General features: G+C 41.3%; 1 protein-coding gene across 5 annotated transcripts; it reads left to right on the top strand.

The window, feature by feature from the left end:
• The first annotated feature begins 530 nt into the window (after window positions 1-530).
• Window positions 531-19,743, top strand: sp1 (Sp1 transcription factor). 5 transcript variants are annotated; one of them, XM_012956655.3, is made up of 6 exons: window positions 531-726; window positions 1,812-1,891; window positions 9,112-10,525; window positions 12,119-12,287; window positions 13,665-13,864; window positions 15,359-19,743. In XM_012956655.3, the coding sequence occupies exons 1-6, from the start codon at window positions 720-722 to the stop codon at window positions 15,673-15,675; spliced, it is 2,187 nt and encodes a 728-aa protein (XP_012812109.1). In that variant the 5' UTR covers window positions 531-719; the 3' UTR covers window positions 15,676-19,743. The 5 variants fall into 5 exon arrangements, with proteins under 5 accessions (XP_012812109.1, XP_012812108.1, NP_989139.1 ...); XM_012956654.3 differs by having other exon boundaries at window positions 1,809-1,891; XM_012956653.3 differs by lacking the exon at window positions 531-726 and adding an exon at window positions 1,034-1,481.
• Window positions 19,744-20,280: the final 537 nt, after the last annotated feature.

Genomic DNA, 20,280 nt, shown 5'->3' with positions numbered 1-20,280 from the left:
TGTTGTAACTCTGATATTTATTCTAAACCTGCTATTTTCTATGCACGACCCGTCCATCATTCCCTCTCTGTATTACAGATAATGCGGCCCCTTTAGTCACGTAGCCACTCAGTCGCAACTCCGACTGCTGCCATCTTGCTTCCTATTTGCACGTAGGCTGATGCCGAATAAAAACGAATACTTTAATAGCTGTGGCCAGTTATTCTAAATAATTAAAGAGCGACATTCTGCAATTCCAGCAAATGGCGCCCAAACCCTACAACGACCAGTCAAACTTTAATTTCCCTTCCCCTCCTCACACAGCTCTTCAATTGCTTGCTTTTCTCGTATGATTCGTCACTTAATGAAACGCCTTGGACTTCGTTCGATTATGATTGGCCCTTTTCAGTGTCACTCTAACCTTGGGAAGGGTTCAGACTAGAGAGCCACCACCCCCGCCACATTCTTTCATCTCCCTCCCCCATCACACACCGCCTCCGTGGCTGGGCGGGGTCACTCCACCTCTAATTGGTCAGCCTTCTCTGTCAGTCTCCAGCTAACTGCACCCACCGCGCCACCCCATTGGGCGGGTGGAGCCGCCCCTCGGCGGGAGTGGTTAGGCGGTCTGTCGATCTCCGCCCGTAGCCCCGCCTACTCACCGTCTCCGCCGCGCGGCAGCCAGGTTAGGTTGCCATCGTCAGCCGAGGTTTGTGTGAAGTACCTACGGCCCCAGAAACAACATGAGCGGTAAGCAGGAGAGTGGGCATAAGGGCGGGAGGTAACGCGGGTTCGCAAGCTTATCCCAGAGCCCCTCCTGGCTTGCTCGCACGCAGCTTGTGTGAGGGATCGCTCCCCCTGGCCACTTTGTGGGCTTTTTGCTGCGCGCCATGACTCGCTGGCGGAATGCTGAGAGCGGCCGGTACCACCGGAGGAGGAGGCGGGGGTGTAGAAATAAAGTCATATCCGCCCTCACTACTTCGTTCGTTCTCCTTCCTCGCCCCCTTTTTACTTTTCCCTATAACTGGAGAGGTGGTTGTGGCGGTAGAACCCCTCCCTGCTGTCCTCCTCTCCCGCCCTGTTTTTCTGCCCCCTTCGGTGGGTGGGGTAGAATTGTAAAATTGCCCCCCGCCCCTCCTAGCATGGTAGCCGGTACTTTTCGTGACACAGGGAAAGGGCAATACGTGACCCTAAAATGTTCCCCGGAACCCGTTGCCTTCGCCTATAATGTGAAGCCTGCGGCCCTCCTTCTGTAGCCCCCCCTGCCCAGAGCAATCCTTGCCTCACACTGGGGATATCTGCCCCTCTGGCGCCCAAACACTCCCAGTATCCGTAGCTGTGGGGTATCTGTAGTTCCCCTGAAACCATTATCCGCCCTCAGCTCGGGCAGTTTCACTGACATCGTATGGATGGGAGGGACCTTCATCCGGTAGATCCCTTCATTAACCTGCTGAACGGGGCCGCTGGGAGTTGTAGTTTGCCTCTGGAGTTGCCATTACTCGCAGGTGAAGCCTATGTAGACCATTTATATTTATTTGTAAATCATTTTACTTCTAGAACGTACTCCTCTACAGAGGGTTGTGGGAGTTGTAGTTCCACAACAGTGCTGCTAAGGCTATCTAGGCTGATAGATGGGAAACATGTTTGTGAGTCTCTTCACTTCCAGTATTGAGAGGTTTGTGAGAGTTGTAGTTCAGCAGTCTGTTTCTAAGCTGAGGGGTTTGTGTTTCTCAGGGAAGTAGGGCCGGCCATGTTGTAAGCCTGTGTGTGCATGTTTACTCACTGCCCTCACTCACACACTCTCTCTCTGTGCTTGTGCCCTTCGCTGACAGCAGATCAGGAGCACACGTCCGATGACATGCCTACGATAAAGTCCGAAAACCGGACAGGAGGTGGATACATCCAGAAGGGGCAGGTAAGCGGAACCCACCCATATTGCATTATACACAGATAGGCAGGGACCATGCCTGGGAACTATCCAGCCCTCTCGCCTTGGCTGCCTGTACACTGGATGAGCATGGGGGAGGGGGGCTGAGGCCTTTTTTTTTTTCCTCCTTTCTCTTTGAGAATGGCTGCTGTCCTCCCACCCTTTGGCTGGCAAACCTCCCACCCCCTGTTCCTGACTGCCCACTTGGGGCAGGCCCCAGAAACCCTTCCCCCCAGCCCTGTCCCTCCTGTTCTCTCTCTGGCTGTCTCCTTGACATGCTGGTTTGTTTACATGCTGGCACTCTTTGTGCTGTTGCTAATACTGCAAATGGCACCTAGGACATAGCCGTAGAAGGGTTAAATTGACATTCACGTTCAGTCTTGCATCTTATTGGCAGCTACATTTTTAATTAAATTCAGCAACTGCATCTGCTGCTTCGGCTGGTGGGGGCCGAGTGTAAATGGCAGTTAGGGTTAAATCTGCTCAGATTTGTAGCAAAGGCTGGAAAGGCAATGCTCCACTAAATTTCACTGAGTGTTATTTTTGCTATTGTGCAACAATAAAATATCACTTACAGCACACACCCAGTTTATTCCATTGTGGGTAGTACTGTCTTTGTACCAACACCCACCTAGGCATGGTTATCTCTGCAGCTTGTGCTGTCTTAGGCCATCGCAGGAGGTGGCGCCCCCAACTGATGATGTTGGATATCTTCCCAACGCTGAACCATGTATATGTAATAGAGTGCTACAGCTATAGAATCCCTTATCCAGAAAGCTCTAAATTGCTTGCAGACCATCATAGAACTAAGTTTAAAGGGCACCTATCACCATTTAGTTTCTTCCCGCCACCAGAGGTGTAGGCTTTAGAGCCCGCATTCTGGAAAACAATAGGTTTTTTTTTTTAAACAGCCCCCACGGGCGGCCATGTTATTTAGCGTGCATGTGCATAATGAGCAAGACTCCTCACTCATTGTGCGCAAATGTGTGACGTAGGAGCAGCACACACACACACACATATATATATATATTATATGTGTGTGTGTTTCCCCCAACCAGAGTGCGGGCTCTATTAGCCTGCACCAGGATGTGGGGAAAGCAATTCGATGTGATATTATGCTAATAATACTAATTTATAAAAATGATTTCCCTTTTCTCTGTAATAAAACAGTAGCTTGTAATCGATAGTATCTTAGCTGCATAAATCTGGGGCAAAACAATTCTTTTGTGTTTTGTATAGTGATGCAAATTACTCAAATCCCTTAAACCTAGGTCCATGCATTCAGGGTAATAGGTCCCATTCAAAGCTGTTTGTTTTTTTTTTTTTTGACAACAAATTTTCTTCCATTATTGACTTTCCATTATATTTATTATTTTAATGTAAAATAAGTAATACTGTGTGTTTTTCCTGGGAATGCACACTAACATGCCTGGGCAATGACCCACCTGCACCATTACCTCTCTCACTAACATTGGGGTAAGCTAAGGCTAATGCCACACGTAGCATATGGTGCATTGGCCTGCCTTCTCCTGTAAGGTGGTCACTCTTTCTACCATCTTTCTGTGTGTCATTCCTCAGTACATTTATGACCTTATCTTTTTTTTATGTGTGTGTGACATTCATATATCTTCCCTGTGCAGCACTGTCTAACCTATGGTCATAAAGTCAAAAGTCATACTAGTCTTTCTAAAATAAGGGCAGTGTATAGTTCCTAACACTTCCCCTGGTTCTTGCAGTTAGCTTTTAGGCTCCACCCAGATCTGACACTGTAGTGTAGAGAGAGCTTCCTGCTTTGTCCCATGTCAGGGGCGTGGCTTTGTTGCATAGACAGAATGTGAGCTGGAACCCATAGGAGGATGCACCTGCCAGTCAGTCAGTGCCAGTCTCGGCTTGTGAATCGCTACAGAGCAGAAAGCTCTCCCTGCATGTGGAATGTGTGTAGGAACTGTACTACTGTAGGTTTAAAACATATTTGCAAATGTTATTTGCACAGTTACATTTTCACCAACTTTAAAACATAGCAACAAAAAAAATAGTTATTGTAGCAAGTGCAAAGGTTTAGAATGCTTTCTAATTGTCCAGTGTTTTTGCACTGGTCCTAATTCCTTTATTAGGCCTAAGTTGTCACCTGTTAATAAAATCTTAGACACGCCTAATTTTGTCACTAAACACCCATGAGTTCCTCTGAGCAACTGAGTGAGGATTTGAAAATGAAGCTAATTGATGCCTACAAAGCAGGGCATGCTATAAAAAGATTGCAAAAGCTTGCAGTTTTCACTGTAAGTTGGCAGCAGCAAATAATGACAAGAAATGGCAGTTAAGGGGAACTGTGGAAGTCAAGGCAAGATCTTGGAAGAGCAAGAAAACTTTGAGAGAACTGCGCTTATTCTGTCTCAGCATCAGTTGTACCTGCCACAAGCCCTGTGTAGACCTGGTCTGTGAGGATGAGTGCAGCAGGTTGAATGATCACCTTAACAGATAGCTTACTCAATGAATAAAGACTCCAGAGGTGTTTCCAATGCTTCTTTATGCTTCAAGGTAGCAAGGGTATAAACATAGAGACTTTTTCATAGTTAAATTTCTAATGAAGATACACAGCTTACATACACTGCAGTCTCTTCATAACACACTCAACAAAAAAGGGCAGTTACAACAACAAAATGGAGGGCCCTTTGGAAACAAGTGCTGTGTAACTGAGGAAGTCAAAATTAAACCTTGTTTTGAACTCTCTGCATTGGCCACAGTCATCAAAGGTTTTAGAAAAAGTGAGCAGCATTTAATGAAAAAACTATCCCTTACTAAATATTAAACATGGTGTTGGATCTATTAAGTTTTGAGTATGTTTTGCAGCAGTGGCACAGGGAACTTAGTACATTTAGAGGGAACAATTCCACTAAATATGAGCAAATTCTGGCTAATGCCAGTGTTAAAGCCAGGATGCTGAACCTGGAAAAGGGACATTCAACTGCAACATGTCCTACAACATGGCAATGATCCTTAAAGGACATGTAAACCCCCCACACAAAAATGTAATCAATGAACAGCCTCTTTGAAATCTTTCAATACCTGCCACACTGGTTGTCCAGAGGTTAACAGTAACATCCCCTTAATTACTTAGATTTTCTTCTCCTCATGTAACCCACTCGGCTGCCCCCTCAGGAATTTGCTTTGGCTGTTGGCTTGTGGGCATGCTCAGTTGTTCTAAGCTCAGATTACTTAACACGCCCCCCAGTCTAGCAGCCAGTAAAGAGGTAGCATTGCTGGTTCCCATAGAAACTCCGCTCTAGCTGTCTGCTTCAATTTTTTTCTCCTAACCTCCTCTCCTGAGCTCAACTCAAACAAAGCAGAACTTTTATCAGAGACAGTTGTGCCTGTGTGAGCCTGTATTCTTGATGAAATGTATGCTGAATAAGGGTCTGTGTGTATAGGCAGTTTGCAGATTTAAATGTATCTGATTATGTATGAGAGGAAAAATGGCCACCGGGTGAAAGCTGCTATTTGCTTTAGGAAAATGTGACGGTGCTGGCAAACGGAGGGGATATATGTAGTACAAATAATGCCATTTGGGTGGGGGAGACGTGCCCAACTGATATACATTGTAGGCAAATGTAGGCTTTACATGTCCTTTAAAGGAGAAGGAACGGCTACCCCCAAGTGACTTAAATCGCTTACTTTTTACCCCAGGCTGGTGCCCCTGTTAGGCGAAAACCGCACACGCCCGGGGTACCTGCAACAAGCGTCTCCTCTTCCTGCTTCCTTCTTCGCGCGTTTGCACATACACAGTAGAGTGAAAAGCTGAACTTTAACAAAAAAGTCAGCTTTTCACTCTACTGTGCATGCGCTGTCCCAGGGATTTTGACAACGGAAGGAAGAAGGGAACGCTCGCTGCAGGTACCCCGCTGCAGGAAGTGGGAAAGATGGGCGGGGCTAGTGGGGTTTTGGTGGAATTTCCCAATAAATCAGTCTGAAATACAACTTTTTTTAAGCACATTCCTTCTATATCTAGAGGAGTATAATTCACTGGTACATTCATAATTTTTATAGGATATGTCTCCTTTAAAATAAAAAGTAATTGTGCAGTAACATACATAAATATGTAATTTGGCAGGAAGTGCCCCAAACTCTTAATTGTATTGCACACACTATGTAGAAACACAAACACATCTATCTCAAATTATCCCTGTACATAGAAGTATTTATGACAGCATTGCAGATTTGCCTCTTCCAAACCACATTTTAGATTAAAGACAAGCATCCCTATAATAATCATTACTTCTTCTGCATTTGATGTGTCTATTTTACTACTGTTCTGCTAGTGTATCTGTTTAGTGCAAGCACAATCTCATAAGTTTGCCAGTGGCTCCACCAAGTCCTGACAATCCACGCGATTGGTCTCTGTATAAACGACACTCACTGTTAAAGGAACAGTAACACCAAAAAATGAAAGTGTATAAAAATAATTAATATATTATATACTATTGCTCTGCACTGGTAAAAGTTGTGTGTTTTCTTCATAAACACTACTGCAGTTTATATAAATACCCTGCTGTGTAGCCATGGGGGCAGCCATTTTAATTGAAAAAAGGAGAAAAGGCACAGGTTACTAAGCAGATAAAAGATAAGTAGCAGATTCCCATTGTATTCTACACCGTTTATCTGGTATCTTCTTATGTAACCTGTGCCTTTTCTCCTTTTTTCAATTTAAATGGCTGCCCCCATGGCTACACAGCAGCTATTTCTATTAACTATAGTAGTCTTTCTGAAGCAAACACGCAACTTTTACCAGTGCAGGGCAACAGTACATTATATTTTAATTATTTTAAACCATTTTTATTTTTTAGTGTTACTGTTCCTTTAATACCAACTGAGGTGTATAGTGTATGTTAGTATGCGTAAAAAAAAATGCTGGTCGTCTGATTATTCTGTATCATGTTTGACTGTCTAATTGTTAAAGGGACAGGTCACCTTTAGGATAACTTTTAGTATGTTATAGAATTTGCCCATTTTTAGCAACATTTCATTTGGGTTTTATTTTTTATAGTGTATTTGTTTTCCTCTCCTGGTTCTTTCCAGCTTTTAAATGGGGATCCCTGACCCCAACAACCAAAAAAACAATTGCTCTGCAAGGCTATAGTTGTATTGTTTTTGTTACTTTTTATTACTTTCTGTGTATTCCTTCTCCTATTCATAACCCAGTATCTCATTAAAACCCGGGTTTCTATGGTAGTTTATACCCTAGCATCCAGATAGTTGCTGAAATTCCACACTGGAGAGCTGCTGAACACAAAGCTAAATAATTCAAAAAATAAAAATGACCAACTGCAAATTGTCTAAGCTAAGAATCTGGCTGCTGTGACTCTTCATTTTTTATTTGTAGGTTTTCATTTTAGTTTTTGTTCAACAGCTCTTGAGCTTGGCGTTTCAGCAGTTATTTGGTTGCTATGATTCAAATTACCTCAGCAACCAGGGTGTGGTTGAAATAAAAGACCAATATATGAATAGGAGAGGACCTAAATGGAAAGATAAGTAAAAGAAAGTAAAAAAAATAATTAAACTGTAGCCTCACAGTTTCTTCGCTCTGGGGGTCGGTGACCCGTTTGAAAGCTGCAGAGTTAGAAAAAAATAAATAATGAAGACTAATCAAAAAGTTGCTTCAAATTGGCCATTCCATAACATACTAAAAGTTACCATTTAAAGGGGTGGTTCCCTTTAAATGGCCATACTCTGCCTGCCCTATGCTGCCTGTGGGAGGTGAACCTGGTGGGTGTTTGTTCTGGGAGCTTATTAGCATTTGAAAGTAGTTGTTTGGGGGTCCCTAGGGTGTATAATTATGTGTAAAGGGTTGCTGTGCTAATCACAGGGGAGGAGCCATATGGATTTAAGGGTATGGCTTCATATGACTTAATAAACTTTTTTCACATATGAGTGATTGGTGACATCCCTGCAGGGAGCACCAACCATTTGTCTTTTTGTGTGCTACCACCATTAATGTGGGTATGGTCATAAAAATTGTGTGGTTTATAAAAAGGTAGAAGCCAAAACTGACTTACGTTATCTGCACTCCACCAAATAGGCCAGAAAAATTCTGGCCCTCGTTACCACAGAAGTTGGACAGCACTGCTCTACATCATATTAAAAGTTAAAGGTGAACAACCCCTTTAATAAGATGCCATACACAGAAGGCTTTGGGAGGCAGGAGGTCATAAAAACCTGTGATGGGTCATTCAGCTAATTGGCTTTCAGTTTCACAGTCCTCTATTAAAATATTACTATCTCTTCAAGCTTTTAAAGTACTTGGGCACATGGGCAATATTAACATTCTGCTAGAAGGAGAGGCTGCGATAAGCATGGGACTACATTTACTACCCTGTGGGGCTCCCCAAACATCATTTGTTGGGGGGTACACAGTGTTCAGGCTACCACCAGCCTGTTGTCAACATCTGCCCTGCTCATCCAGACAATACATGTTGACAGCTGCAGGGCATTATGCCCCAAAAGCAGCTGTTTGAAGGACTAGCAATACATATTCCTGCTAATCCCAGCCTGTTCTTCACAATAAAGTGTGCAATTTAGCAGTTAGTTGGCATCAGTGAAACCTGCATTATTGAAGAAACTCTGTAAAACTTGTATTGCAGAGTAGAATTTGCAATTTGCTAGGAACTTTAGTAGGCCAATTAGTATTTAATTATCTTCCAAGCAGTCTACTCTTTAGTCAAAAGCCTACTGGCACTTATACAATGCTGTGTTGCTTTCAGGCAAATGTGAGACAGGAGGTTTTTTCTACCCAGCATAAAAACGTGAACATTACCCCAAAATGTACACTCAAATGTTCTCAGTCATGTTTGATGTGGCATTGAAGTAAATGGAAAGATGCATGGGCAGTACTGCTGTTTTGCACTGACTGAAAATACTAGACATTAGCCTTGGGCTCAGGACATAAGCTCCAATTAATTGGTGTATACGTTGAACATAAAAAAATAACCAGCAACCAATACAAGAGATTTGGAAAGCACTGCCCAAAACGGCTTACAACCTGAAACATAAAAAGTAGAATTTTAAATGTGTTTGGAGGCATTCAAGGGTTAATAATACAGTTCCTGCAGTTTCCCCAGGGCATGTTATTTTAGGTTTTTTGGTAATTTGTTTTCGTACATTTGGCATAAACTTATGATTCATTATGTGTATTTAACAAGCCCTTTTGTTTACAGGATTCTCAGCCATCTCCTTTGGCCTTGTTGGCTGCCACCTGTAGTAGAATTGAGCCCCCCGAGAATGGAAATGGCAACAGCCAGCAACAGGGTGCTACAGAATTGGATCTGAGTACTGCTCAACTTGCCCAGACAGCAAATGGCTGGCAGATTATTTCTACAGCTGGTTCTGCTTCCAAGGATCAAGCTGGAGGGGACGCTTCTTCTAAAAACCGCCCAATAGCCCCTGGCCAGTTTGTGGTATCTACACCCAGTGTGCAAAATCAGCAGGTTTTGGCCAGTTTGCAGGGTGTGATGCCCAACATTCAGTACCAAGTCATACCACAATTCCAGACTGTTGATGGGCAACAGCTCCAGTTTACCACTGCCCCAGCTCAAGTCAGTGTCCAGCAAGATGCTTCAGGCCAGTTTCAGATCATCCCAGCTACTAACCAGCAGATTATCACCACTAATCGCACTGGTACAGGGAACATACTTGCAATGCCAAACTTATTACAGCAAGCTGTCCCTATTCAGGGTATGGGTCTAACCAACAATGTCCTCTCAGGGCAGACTCAGTACTTAACTAATGTCCCTGTTGCTCTTAATGGTAACATTACTCTGCTTCCTGTGAATGCGGCATCCCTCACTCCAACATCTCAGTCAGTGACTCTTAGTGGAACTCAGGAAAACAACTCTCAGCCAGTTACTTCAGGGGTGGCTATCAGCTCCTCACAATTGGCTTCCCAGGCCAACTCTGGCGCTTACTTTACAAATGCAAACAGCTTCTCCACTACTACCACCCCAAGTAATGTGAGCCTTATGAACTGCAGCAGTGCAGGCAGCACACCTGGCAGCAATGTCCAGGTCCAGACATCTCAGAGATCTACTGGCCAGCTCAGCTTGCTTACTGATTCGGTGCAACAAGGCAATGGAAACATGCAGAAGGACGGTGACCAGAACCAGCAGCAGCAAATTCTCATACAGCCTCAAATAGTTCAGAGTGGGCAGACAATCCAGGCTCTGCAGGCAGCTCAGCTGTCAGGTCAAGCCTTTAGCACACAGGCCATATCCCAAGATGCCCTACAGAATCTTCAGATTCAGACAGTGCCAAACACAGGTCCAATTATTATCCGTACACCTGCTGTAGGGCCTAATGGCCAAGTTACGTGGCAGACCATCCAGCTGCAGAACCTGCAAGTTCAGAATCCACAAGCTCAGACCATCACTCTTGCGCCAATGCAGGGGGTTTCTTTGGGGCAGTCTGGCAGTACTAACACTCTTACATCAATGCCTGCTGGTACAGTAACAGTTAATGCTGCTCAGCTGTCATCCATGCCTGGCCTGCAAACCATTAATCTTGGAGCATTGGGAGCCTCCGGCATCCAAGTGCACCAGCTTCAAGGAGTACCTCTAACAATCACCAATGCTACAGGTAAGTCTTCTTATGTTGCTTAATGATTTGTATATTATGTTTTGGTCTTCTAGTGCAAACCCAGTAGGCTCCATGTCTCTTCCCCAGTGACTCCTGCTGCTGTTAGGAGATTTCAATAGATGCAGTGAGGTACCATTAAAGCTAATGAAGGTTGCTCACTAAAACAAACTTGTAGGATAAGGTGCTAGATGTTTTACTGTCCACCTGTCCATGCAGGCATAATACATCAAAAGCCCAAATGGTAGTGGTGTAAACATGATCTTACTAGTTTTAAAGTTTTAATCTATACCTTTTTTTTTTTTTTTTTGTAAAATATATCAAAACTTACAGGATCTGTAGAAGTGTAAAACAGTCTTTTCAAAGAGCTTAAATCAATAAATGCATGATCAAACTACATTTCCGTATCCATACTGTGAGAGCTCAGATACAATATGTAATGTAGCCAGGATTAATCTTGTATGGCTTGCTAAAAACAGCAGAGCTATTCGATATACACTGTTCTAACTATTATTCCCACGGGGCTCTAAGGGAGTCATATGTTTGCCTGCCTTCAGCACGTAGTACATATCAGATTATTAATGATAGACATTGTTGTATAGGCTGAGCAAAATAGCTTCTTCCTGTTGCTTGACTTTTGCCTTTGGCAAGGTTCCACTTCTGGCCAACCTGCCAGTGTGCCATTGCAGAAGCTGCCATACCAGCAACTGCCTTTATAGATAGTTCAGAATGACATGGGGATATATGTATCATTAAAGTAAAGGGATAAAATCCCTTCTGAATAAAATCTCCCAATCTGAATCTGGTTTATATACTTCGGTGAGCAAAGCTTAACTGCCATTCTGATTATTCACCAATAGGGAAACAGTTTACCTTATTTTGCTTTTAAACAGTTGCAAATGTCATATTCCTGAGTTACAGGACTGAAAACTTCACATTTATTTCTTTTTACCCCACCCTCCCCCAGTATTTTGTCCTTCTTTTGGTTCAGACTTCAGCATTACTCAACCAGTTATGTCCTACCTATGCCACTGGTTTAACCGGTTCCAAACAAGAAGAAAATGTAAACGTAATTCAATTAATTGAATTTGTACAACGTACACATAAACTAGTTTAACTGTACCATCTGTGTTTTTATAGCAGTTAAAGGGCCGCTAATGTATGTATCTGTTTAAAGGGATGGGGGGCTTTAAAATCAATGGGGTGACCATTGATTTTAAGCATTAAGAGTCCCCCCGCCATATCCCTTTAAATAGATACATACATTAGCAGTTTTTTTAACCGTACCATCTGTGTTTTTATGACAGTTAAACTAGTTTGTGTGTATGTTGTACAAATTCTATTCAATTAATAAGCTGTTTTAAGTATAACTTAATGCTGTATGTAACCCTACAGTTCCTTCAAGCTATTAAACCATGATCACGGTTCCCATAGCTGACAACATTAATCTCAGTCGAGTAATCATAGGACATGTCTTGCTCTTTTTCTGTTAGTTTTTGTTGCTCCCTGGTAGAGTCCCATAATTCAGACATAGGGACAGCACGGTAACTGAAATGCAGTATGCATGTATGTAATCTTTCTCTTCAATTACTACAGGGGATGCAAGTGGCCATCTGAGCATCCATGCAACAGGTGCTGATGGGCTGCACGATGAGAACTCTGCTATGGAAGAGGGTGAAACCAGTCCAGATCCACAGCCACAGCCTGGGCGCAGGATGCGTAGAGAAGCCTGCACCTGTCCATACTGCAAGGAGGGAGAAGGAAGGTGTGTGAGATCATTATCTGAATTGAGTATTCATGACCTATGCTTTATCTCCAAGGCAGAAAGCCAGAAATCAGACTAAAGTTACATGTATGGCTACATGTGTCTTTCCTGAGTAAAATCTTTGAAATAAATGATTTAAAAATGAAGGCGATATTGCCAGTGGTACTATAAGGTAAAGATATTTATGTAAGCATTCGTACAGCCCCCTCCCATTAGCTTAAAGGGGACATATACCATAAATTTTTACAATGCAATAAACCATGTAAAACAGAAGTTAGTGCTTTTATTTAAATACCTTTAATTACCCCCCCCCGAAAATGCTTTCAAAACATCTTTCTCTCTGCATCATTTCACATTTTGAGGGAGTATGAATATTATAACTGAATATGAACTTTATATAAAATGTCTCCTTTAAGTCCATAGTCCCAAGTTACTGAAGTAAGGACAAGGCAACCCAAATTATAATTTTATGCCTAATAAAAGTAAACATAATTCTAAGCAACTTTGCAATATCCATTCATTACAAATTAGCAATGGTTTGCAATTTGTATATATTAGTGCTATTAGAAGTAGTGTTTGCCAGTCCCTTTCTATTCTCTGCCCTGGTGGCTCTGGCATTTGAAACAATGTAACACAATGACTGACAGACCTGTCTTGCTGGAGGAGACTGAAATTTGCAACAGTAATTTCAATAGCAATTACATTTACAAATAAATAAAGCACTAACAGTTTCAATAAAGTCACATTGGAATGTGGCTTGGAATTATGTTTTCTTTTATAAGGCAAAACATTATTTATGGGGTTAGTATGTGATTTAATGATAACTGACTGTAGGCACCTGTCTTTGTCATTAATGGAATAATTCTGCATTGCTTACTATACAGTAGGTATAGTGGCAGCTTAGAAGATTGACCCCCATGTAAATAATTGGCAGTTTAAATTATTGCCTTAACTTGACCCCAAACAGCACAAAAATACCAGCCCAACAGGACTTAATTTAAGCGGGATAAACCCTGCTGTTTTTTAATAGTAGCAAACCATACATATTTTTATGGTTTGCTACTATTAAAAAAACAGCAGGGTTTATTAAGTCCTGTTGTGCCGTTATTTTTGTGCTGTTTGGATCGTGGTGGAGAGTGCCGAAGTCTCTCATAATACTGTGCACCAGGCGGAACAGAGTGGAAAGGCCAGGGTGTGCTGGTGAGTGTGGATTGGCTTAACTTGACCCCATCTGTTAGTTAACACTACTGCCTTTGTGCAAAAATATACTTACGTTAGTAAACTAGGGCCCTTTCATTTTCATCTAATAAGTAGCCTTTGGCTTTCCATTTTAACATTGTACCATTCTGTAACTGGAATCTTTCTTTATTTTTCTAGGGGTTCAGGGGATCCAGGGAAAAAGAAGCAGCATATCTGCCACATTCCAGGGTGTGGAAAAGTGTATGGGAAGACCTCTCACTTACGTGCACACTTGCGGTGGCACACAGGAGAACGCCCCTTTGTCTGTACCTGGGTGTTTTGTGGCAAACGTTTCACAAGAAGCGATGAGCTTCAGAGACACAAGCGCACCCATACTGGTAGGTCTGGATACCCATGTACAAGTATTGTGTACTGTATTACGTTTTTAGTTTATTATGTCAGTGCATTAGTGTTCTAGTTATCCAGTATTCCTTGCTCTTGCCCTTATGGCATAACCTAAACTTAATCACTTCACATCCATTCTAGGCACCCAGATAAGACACGAGAGAAAGTGCCTAACTGATGTGATAGATCAAATAAATATATTATACCATTTTAAAACTAAACCCAATTTACCAAACAACATGCTTTTTAGATACATGGATTTAGGGTATGCCTTTACCTCTCAAACCCAATGCAAAAAAGTTTATATATTCCCCAAGAACTAATTATTTCTCCTTATTTAACTAAACCCGTGCTTTAGACTTTATTCTTTAATGATAATTAAATCCATTTTGTGGATATTTGCTGTTAGCCTACAAAGTTAAGTTTAGGTTAACTTTTATTAACTTTAATGTCATAGAATTTCCATTTCCTAGCAACTTTGCCATTGATCGTCATTATTTATGATTGTTTTTTTTACATTTTTTGTCTTCCCTTTCTGCTCATTTCCAGCTTTCAAATGAGGGTCACTTCCCCCAGCAGCTGCTAAAAACTATTGCTCTGTGAGCTTATAATGTTGTTGTTATTGTTACTTATAACTTATATTTCTATGCAAGGCTTCCTCCTATTCATATTCTAGTTTATCATTCAAACCACTTCCTTGTAACTAGGGAACTGGGAAATCCTAGCAACTGGGAAAACTGTAGAGCTCCTGTACAAAAAGCTTAAATAATTAAAAAAACAAAACTTGAAAACCAGTTGCATATTGTTTCAAAATATCATTGTCTACAACACACTAAAACTTAATTTAAAGGTGAACAAGCCCTTTAAGTGACTTGGTGCCTTGATTCTTTCCCTGGCCACAGAGAGCTAGATCTATCAGTCATGCTAGCCTGGGAGTATATTTACTTTAGACTTCAGACCATAGGACTAATGTACCACCCCAGTGTAACTGACAGATTGGCTCTATGTTGCCTTACAGAGTATATATGTATGTATAACTTTATTATTAAAGCGCCACAAGGGTACGCAGCGCTGTACAATCTTACAATATACAAAATTACACACAGGGAGGACAAGTGTTATAATAAATACAGTAAATGAGTATAAATACACAGGGAGTAAGTGCCATGTGGTATGAGACACAGTAGGTAGGAGGTCCCTGCCCTGTAGAGCTTACAATCTAAGAGTGCCACAATGCCCAGGTAATATCTGTACATACATCTCCTTCTCTACTCAATTGCATTAAGTATGTATTTTTATTGGCTGGTGCTTGTTAGAGTATTTCTACACTTTGCTCTTATGTGCCTATACTTTGGTCTTATTAGTCTGAAATGAATTGAACCAATCGGTAATAAAGCTGAATAAGTGATTGTATCTTTTTAATGGCTGTCTATGTATTATTTGCAGTGATGCATTAATGCAAAACTAACTTCTCTTGTATGAAACAGGTGAGAAGAAATTTATTTGCCCCGAGTGTCCAAAGCGCTTCATGAGGAGTGACCATTTGTCCAAGCACATAAAGACACATCAGAACAAGAAGGGCCAGGGTGGCCCCGTCGCCATGACAACCGTAAACCTGGACACTGGGGCGGGTTCTGATGGCAGCGCTGCTTCTACTCCAACACCCCAGACCCTCATCACTACAAACATGGTTGCCATGGAAGCAATATCTCCAGAGGGCATTGCCCGGCTGGCGAGCAGCGGTATAAACGTCATGCAAGTGGCAGATCTTCAGTCAATCAATATTAGCGGCAATGGCTTCTAAAATCCATTGTTTTGAAAGGACTATTTGTTGACAATAAATAAGTGTGTTGGAATGGGTGGGAGGGTAGGCGCTATAGTAACATAATGACAATGGGTCCAAAAAGAGCGTGTTAAACTGCTCTCCTGTCCATTGGTGCAAGGGTGTGCCAGTTCAAATTACCCTTGATGGAGCTTTTTTCCGCCATGTTGTTATCCCTTCTTTTACAGCACTGATTATTCATATATATATATATAGTTACTGGGAGAGACCTTTGTCCTCCATAGAAAAATACCTGCATTGTATATTTCACCAGAATATTTCCAAATGTATGCCAGCTATGGGCAACATGGGCCTTACTGATTGCCCCTTCATGGGCATCACTGATCGTCTGTTTGACTTTCTAATGGTTCATATCCTGCCTCTGCTCTGGTGGTCACAAGTACCGCCATATGTTTATGTTGGTGTGAAGAAGGCAAACATTTCTCAGAACTCATCTATTTTTTAATATAAATATATATATATATAATATTAATATTTCTATTTTCTGCATTTTACAAGAAAAAAGACTTAAGGTACCACCCGTAGCCATCACGCCTTGGTAAACTGATTTATCAATGCAATATGTTATGGTTTTTTTTTTTTTGTTTTTTTTTTGTTTTTTTTTTAAACAGAGCTATAACTATAAAAATCAATTCAGATGAAATACAAATGCCAAAAATCTTTATATTCATATATCTATATATAACAAATGCTTAGACCAAAAGTTGCTTTGGTCACTGCATAGCCTTAGTGTTTTCTAAGTTAATGAACTTTTTTTTCTACTCTGCAAAGCAGTTTTGACAGTGATCGGAAGCTCTTATATCTCTTGTCGTTCCTTCCATGTTCATTCCCATTGAACAAGAAGGGAAAAGCCCTCCCGATAGTTTCTTGGCTTGTCCTAGGTATTGTGGGGTTTCTTACCATATGCTTTGACATTGATAAGTCTGCAGCAATATGGTAGGTTTTTATTTATTCCGCGTCTTTGTCTGCCCCGACCACTACCTGCAACATCAGCAGCTGCTGTTGTATATAAATGCTAGGATAGACTCTTTAGCCATAGATTCTGTATGATTATGTTTGTTGCTAAAGAGCATGAGAAGAAACAGTGGGCTGAGGGGCTGCCATTTTGCAGTTGGTGTGCAGAACAGTTCAGTAACCGTCCAAAATCTGGTAAAAAAAAAAAAGTCAGAAGTACCGAGGGGCTTTTCTTTTTCCTTTTTAATTTTTTTTGTCTATATTACAAGAAACTTAACGTACTGAACATAACTACCAGGTAATAGATAGTGCTCCATAGATTCAGTAGGGTGCAGACTTGTTATATCACTTCTCAGAGTAATGATCACATCCTTCCAGGCCTGCTTTAAATTAGACTCAAAGCACATTAACGAATGTAACCTCTTTCTTCCAGCTTTTTCTTAATCAACTAACGGAATCTGTAGCTTTGTACGGTGTCGGTGTTTTTGTTCTTCCACACTGGCAATGGAGAGGGACCTTTTATACAAATTGCTACTGTAAATAATATATATATATATATTTTATTTTGAAAACTGCAATCGGTGGGACTTCCCTGCTACCTATTTTTATATATTCTTGCATAGCCTATACATAAGCCATTAAGTGAGATGTATTTTTATATACAGTTTTGCTACCCACAAACCATAACCTTTGGGGCGTTTTGCATTCTGTACTCTGGTTATGAATGATAGATGGGGATGTTACTGTTATAAATGACCTTAATTGCTTTGCTGATATGAAATCTGAAGCCTGTTGCTTTGGCGGTGGATATAATGTTTTATGTGTTGATAGTTAGCTCTTTTTGATCATCAAGAACAATGGGTTCTCTTGGCCAAAGGAAAAAAGTCAGTTCCAGATCGTCCTACTATTATGCTAATGAAACACTGTGCCTTTAATAATAAGGATTATAAGAGTTTTTGAAAACCTGTATTTAGGAGAAGCCATTGCTTAAACAGACAAACACATCTTAAACTTTTCTTTTTTAAACTTAGGTTAGAATGTAAATGTTGCCACAGCAACGCAATGAAATTGAACATGGAAATGCTATGCAACATAATGTGATGAAAAGGTATTTTTCCAGTTATAACCAGTTTTCTGGCTATTGAAGGGGGGCTTATATTGTACAAGGTAAAGAAATGGTAGCAAACTTGATTACATTTATAGATTATTCATACAGAGCCTGTAAATAAATTTCTCTGTTTTTGTTTGATGTGGTCTCAGATTGTTGCGTTTTGTTGCGGATCAGGAAGCGAGAATTAATTCTCGTTATAGAAATTGTTTTGGAAATCTTTTTTTTTTTTTTTTAATATGGGATGAGGAGGAAAGGAGAAGAGAGCAGGGAAATATACAGGCAGATATTCAGCATATAACCGCTTGGGTATTCTCAGTAATTTACGGCTCTGTCAGGCAGCGTTTGGTTTCTAGCTCAGGGGTGGGGCACTTGGAATTACCCCTACTTAGACTTACATAGGAATTACTCTGATCATGCTAATGCACGCATGGGTCTATCGCCTGATCCACAGGTACCCTGGCAGGGTCTGAGCAACAACAACAGTACCCCATACAGTGTCACTGTGCAGGTGTCGGATGCTTCATAAAAACAAAAGCGTTGCTTCATTTTCCAAAGTCACCTGAAGTTTGGGTGACTTCAGAAAACAAAGCACTGCATTAGTTTTGCCACCGGTGATTCATGTTATCGCCATTTGTCATCTGTGGTAGCCAAGATTTAACTGACGACAAATCTCCCAGTGTGCCATCACCCTAAAGGTAGTAGGCTGCTGGGTAACCCTCCAGCCCTTGTTTGGCTAAATAGTGATAATGTTTGAGCTGAGGGAGTGATGTTGGGTGGTTTGAGAGTCATGATGCAAAGTTTTGATTGGTGAATTCATATCACAGGAGAATGCTCAATATTATGTCCCATAAGACTCAAGGTGCTCTCTCTGCATTTATATAAACAAATGCCAGCAAATAACCTGCTACATTTAACAGAACGGACTAATCTCTAGCCTATCATTGTTCTTTAGCAAAGGTGTCTGTTAGTAATCTGTTAGTATCCGATAACACACCTTCCTTTGACGTGTAAACTTCCAAAGCCAGATTAGCACATGGCATTCTCGATGCTGCGGTGGATGGTGAGAATTGCAGAGCAATGAGCTAATAACAGCAGAAGCAACTCACCGTACTGCTAGGGTAGCAGTGAAACATTAGCACAGTGGGAGGGACTGCTGACATTTAGTATTTTTTCATTTCTTTTATTGATAACATCTTCCTTTCACATTCATACCTACTCCTGTTTATTCCCTTTTTTCCTGACCAATGTAAACGGTCCTTCCATTAAGGCAGAGCGTTTGGTATTTACACGTGGGAATCTTGATTTTTAGAGCCTTCCGCTATTACCGGGCAGTGTCGATCTAAACAACCTTTCCATTTTTGTGTACAATTGAGATTGTTTGTTTGCTTTCCGCTTAGTAAGTTGCAGTTCTTCGACGGGGATCAGTCTGTGTCTGAGCAGGACTTTTTTTTTTTTTTTTTTAAATGGAGATGATTTCATGTATAAAGGGCGGTTACATACCAGCAATATATAGTTGTGGTGGTTGGTAAAGCAGATTCACTTATGATTACAAGTATTTTTTTTTCTTTGTTGTTCTTTGTAAGTAGACAAGAGCATGTACCCTATATGTGAATATGCAGCGTTTCTCCCTTTTCGGGGGGGGGGGGATAGGGGTGGCATTAGTGACACCCCTGCTTTACACAAGGCTTGGGTGGGTGTGGGGAGGGGGGTAATGCAGATTTACAATCTCTGGGAACATTATAACAGTGCCTCAACCTTTATAACACACTGGCAATAACAAATACACCTTTAAATAAAAGCTGTTTTATAATGTTTTGATTTTGTTTTAATGAATTGATGTAATAATGTTGGAAACCATTTTAAAGGCAAGTTTCTTTTTTTCCCCTTTTGTACAGAGAAAACAATTATTGTAGTTTATAACTCATTTGTAAACTCAATTACATTTTCATTTTTTAATAAACTGTCTAAGAGTTCTAAAAGATTTTAGCCTTTTTTTTTCCTGTTCACCCCTCATCCTGCGGTGTAAGGGTCTGTGTTGGTGCTCCCCCACGCTCACTATAATAGGATATTTTGTACAGAAGCTTGTAGGGCTGTGTGCTGTATTTGCTTGAAGTGCACAGGCCCATCGGCTTCTCTAAAAACTGTTGTGTTCCAACGGATGAGGTGTGGGGAGTGCATCACTTATTTTTATTTGCTGTTTATAGTGCTTACACATTTTCAGTGCTTTACAGAGATTATTCATCATTCCCTGCCCCAGAGGAGCATGCAATCTAAGGTCACTATTGTATTCATACACACTATGGTCAATTTAGTCTGAATCCAGTTAACCTGTCTGCTTTTGGAGTGTGGAAGGAAACCCTTGCAGACATGGGGAGAACATACAAACCAGAGGCCCACAGGGAGAATAGTACCCTGTAGTGATCTGCGGGCAAGCCCAATACCCGCAGGTTTGGGGTGTCCCCTGCACAACATTTTCAGGTCGTGGGCAGTTTGGGTTAAGC

Source organism: Xenopus tropicalis, chromosome 2 (assembly GCF_000004195.4).
Source record: "Xenopus tropicalis strain Nigerian chromosome 2, UCB_Xtro_10.0, whole genome shotgun sequence".
In the NCBI taxonomy this organism is placed as follows: domain Eukaryota; kingdom Metazoa; phylum Chordata; class Amphibia; order Anura; family Pipidae; genus Xenopus; species Xenopus tropicalis.
The sequence above is the reverse complement of the archived record's forward strand: the minus strand, read 5'-3'. Positions and strand labels throughout refer to the sequence as shown.

Bases quoted from the DNA above. Each gene is read 5' to 3' on its own strand.
- sp1 (XM_012956652.3), top strand. From the start codon at position 1,382: ATGGATGGGAGGGACCTTCATCCGGTAGATCCCTTCATTAACCTGCTG. The intron at 1,482-1,808 runs GTGAAGCCTATG...CTTCGCTGACAG, and splicing joins GGAGTTGCCATTACTCGCAG to CAGATCAGGAGCACACGTCC. The intron at 10,526-12,118 runs GTAAGTCTTCTT...CAATTACTACAG, and splicing joins AACAATCACCAATGCTACAG to GGGATGCAAGTGGCCATCTG.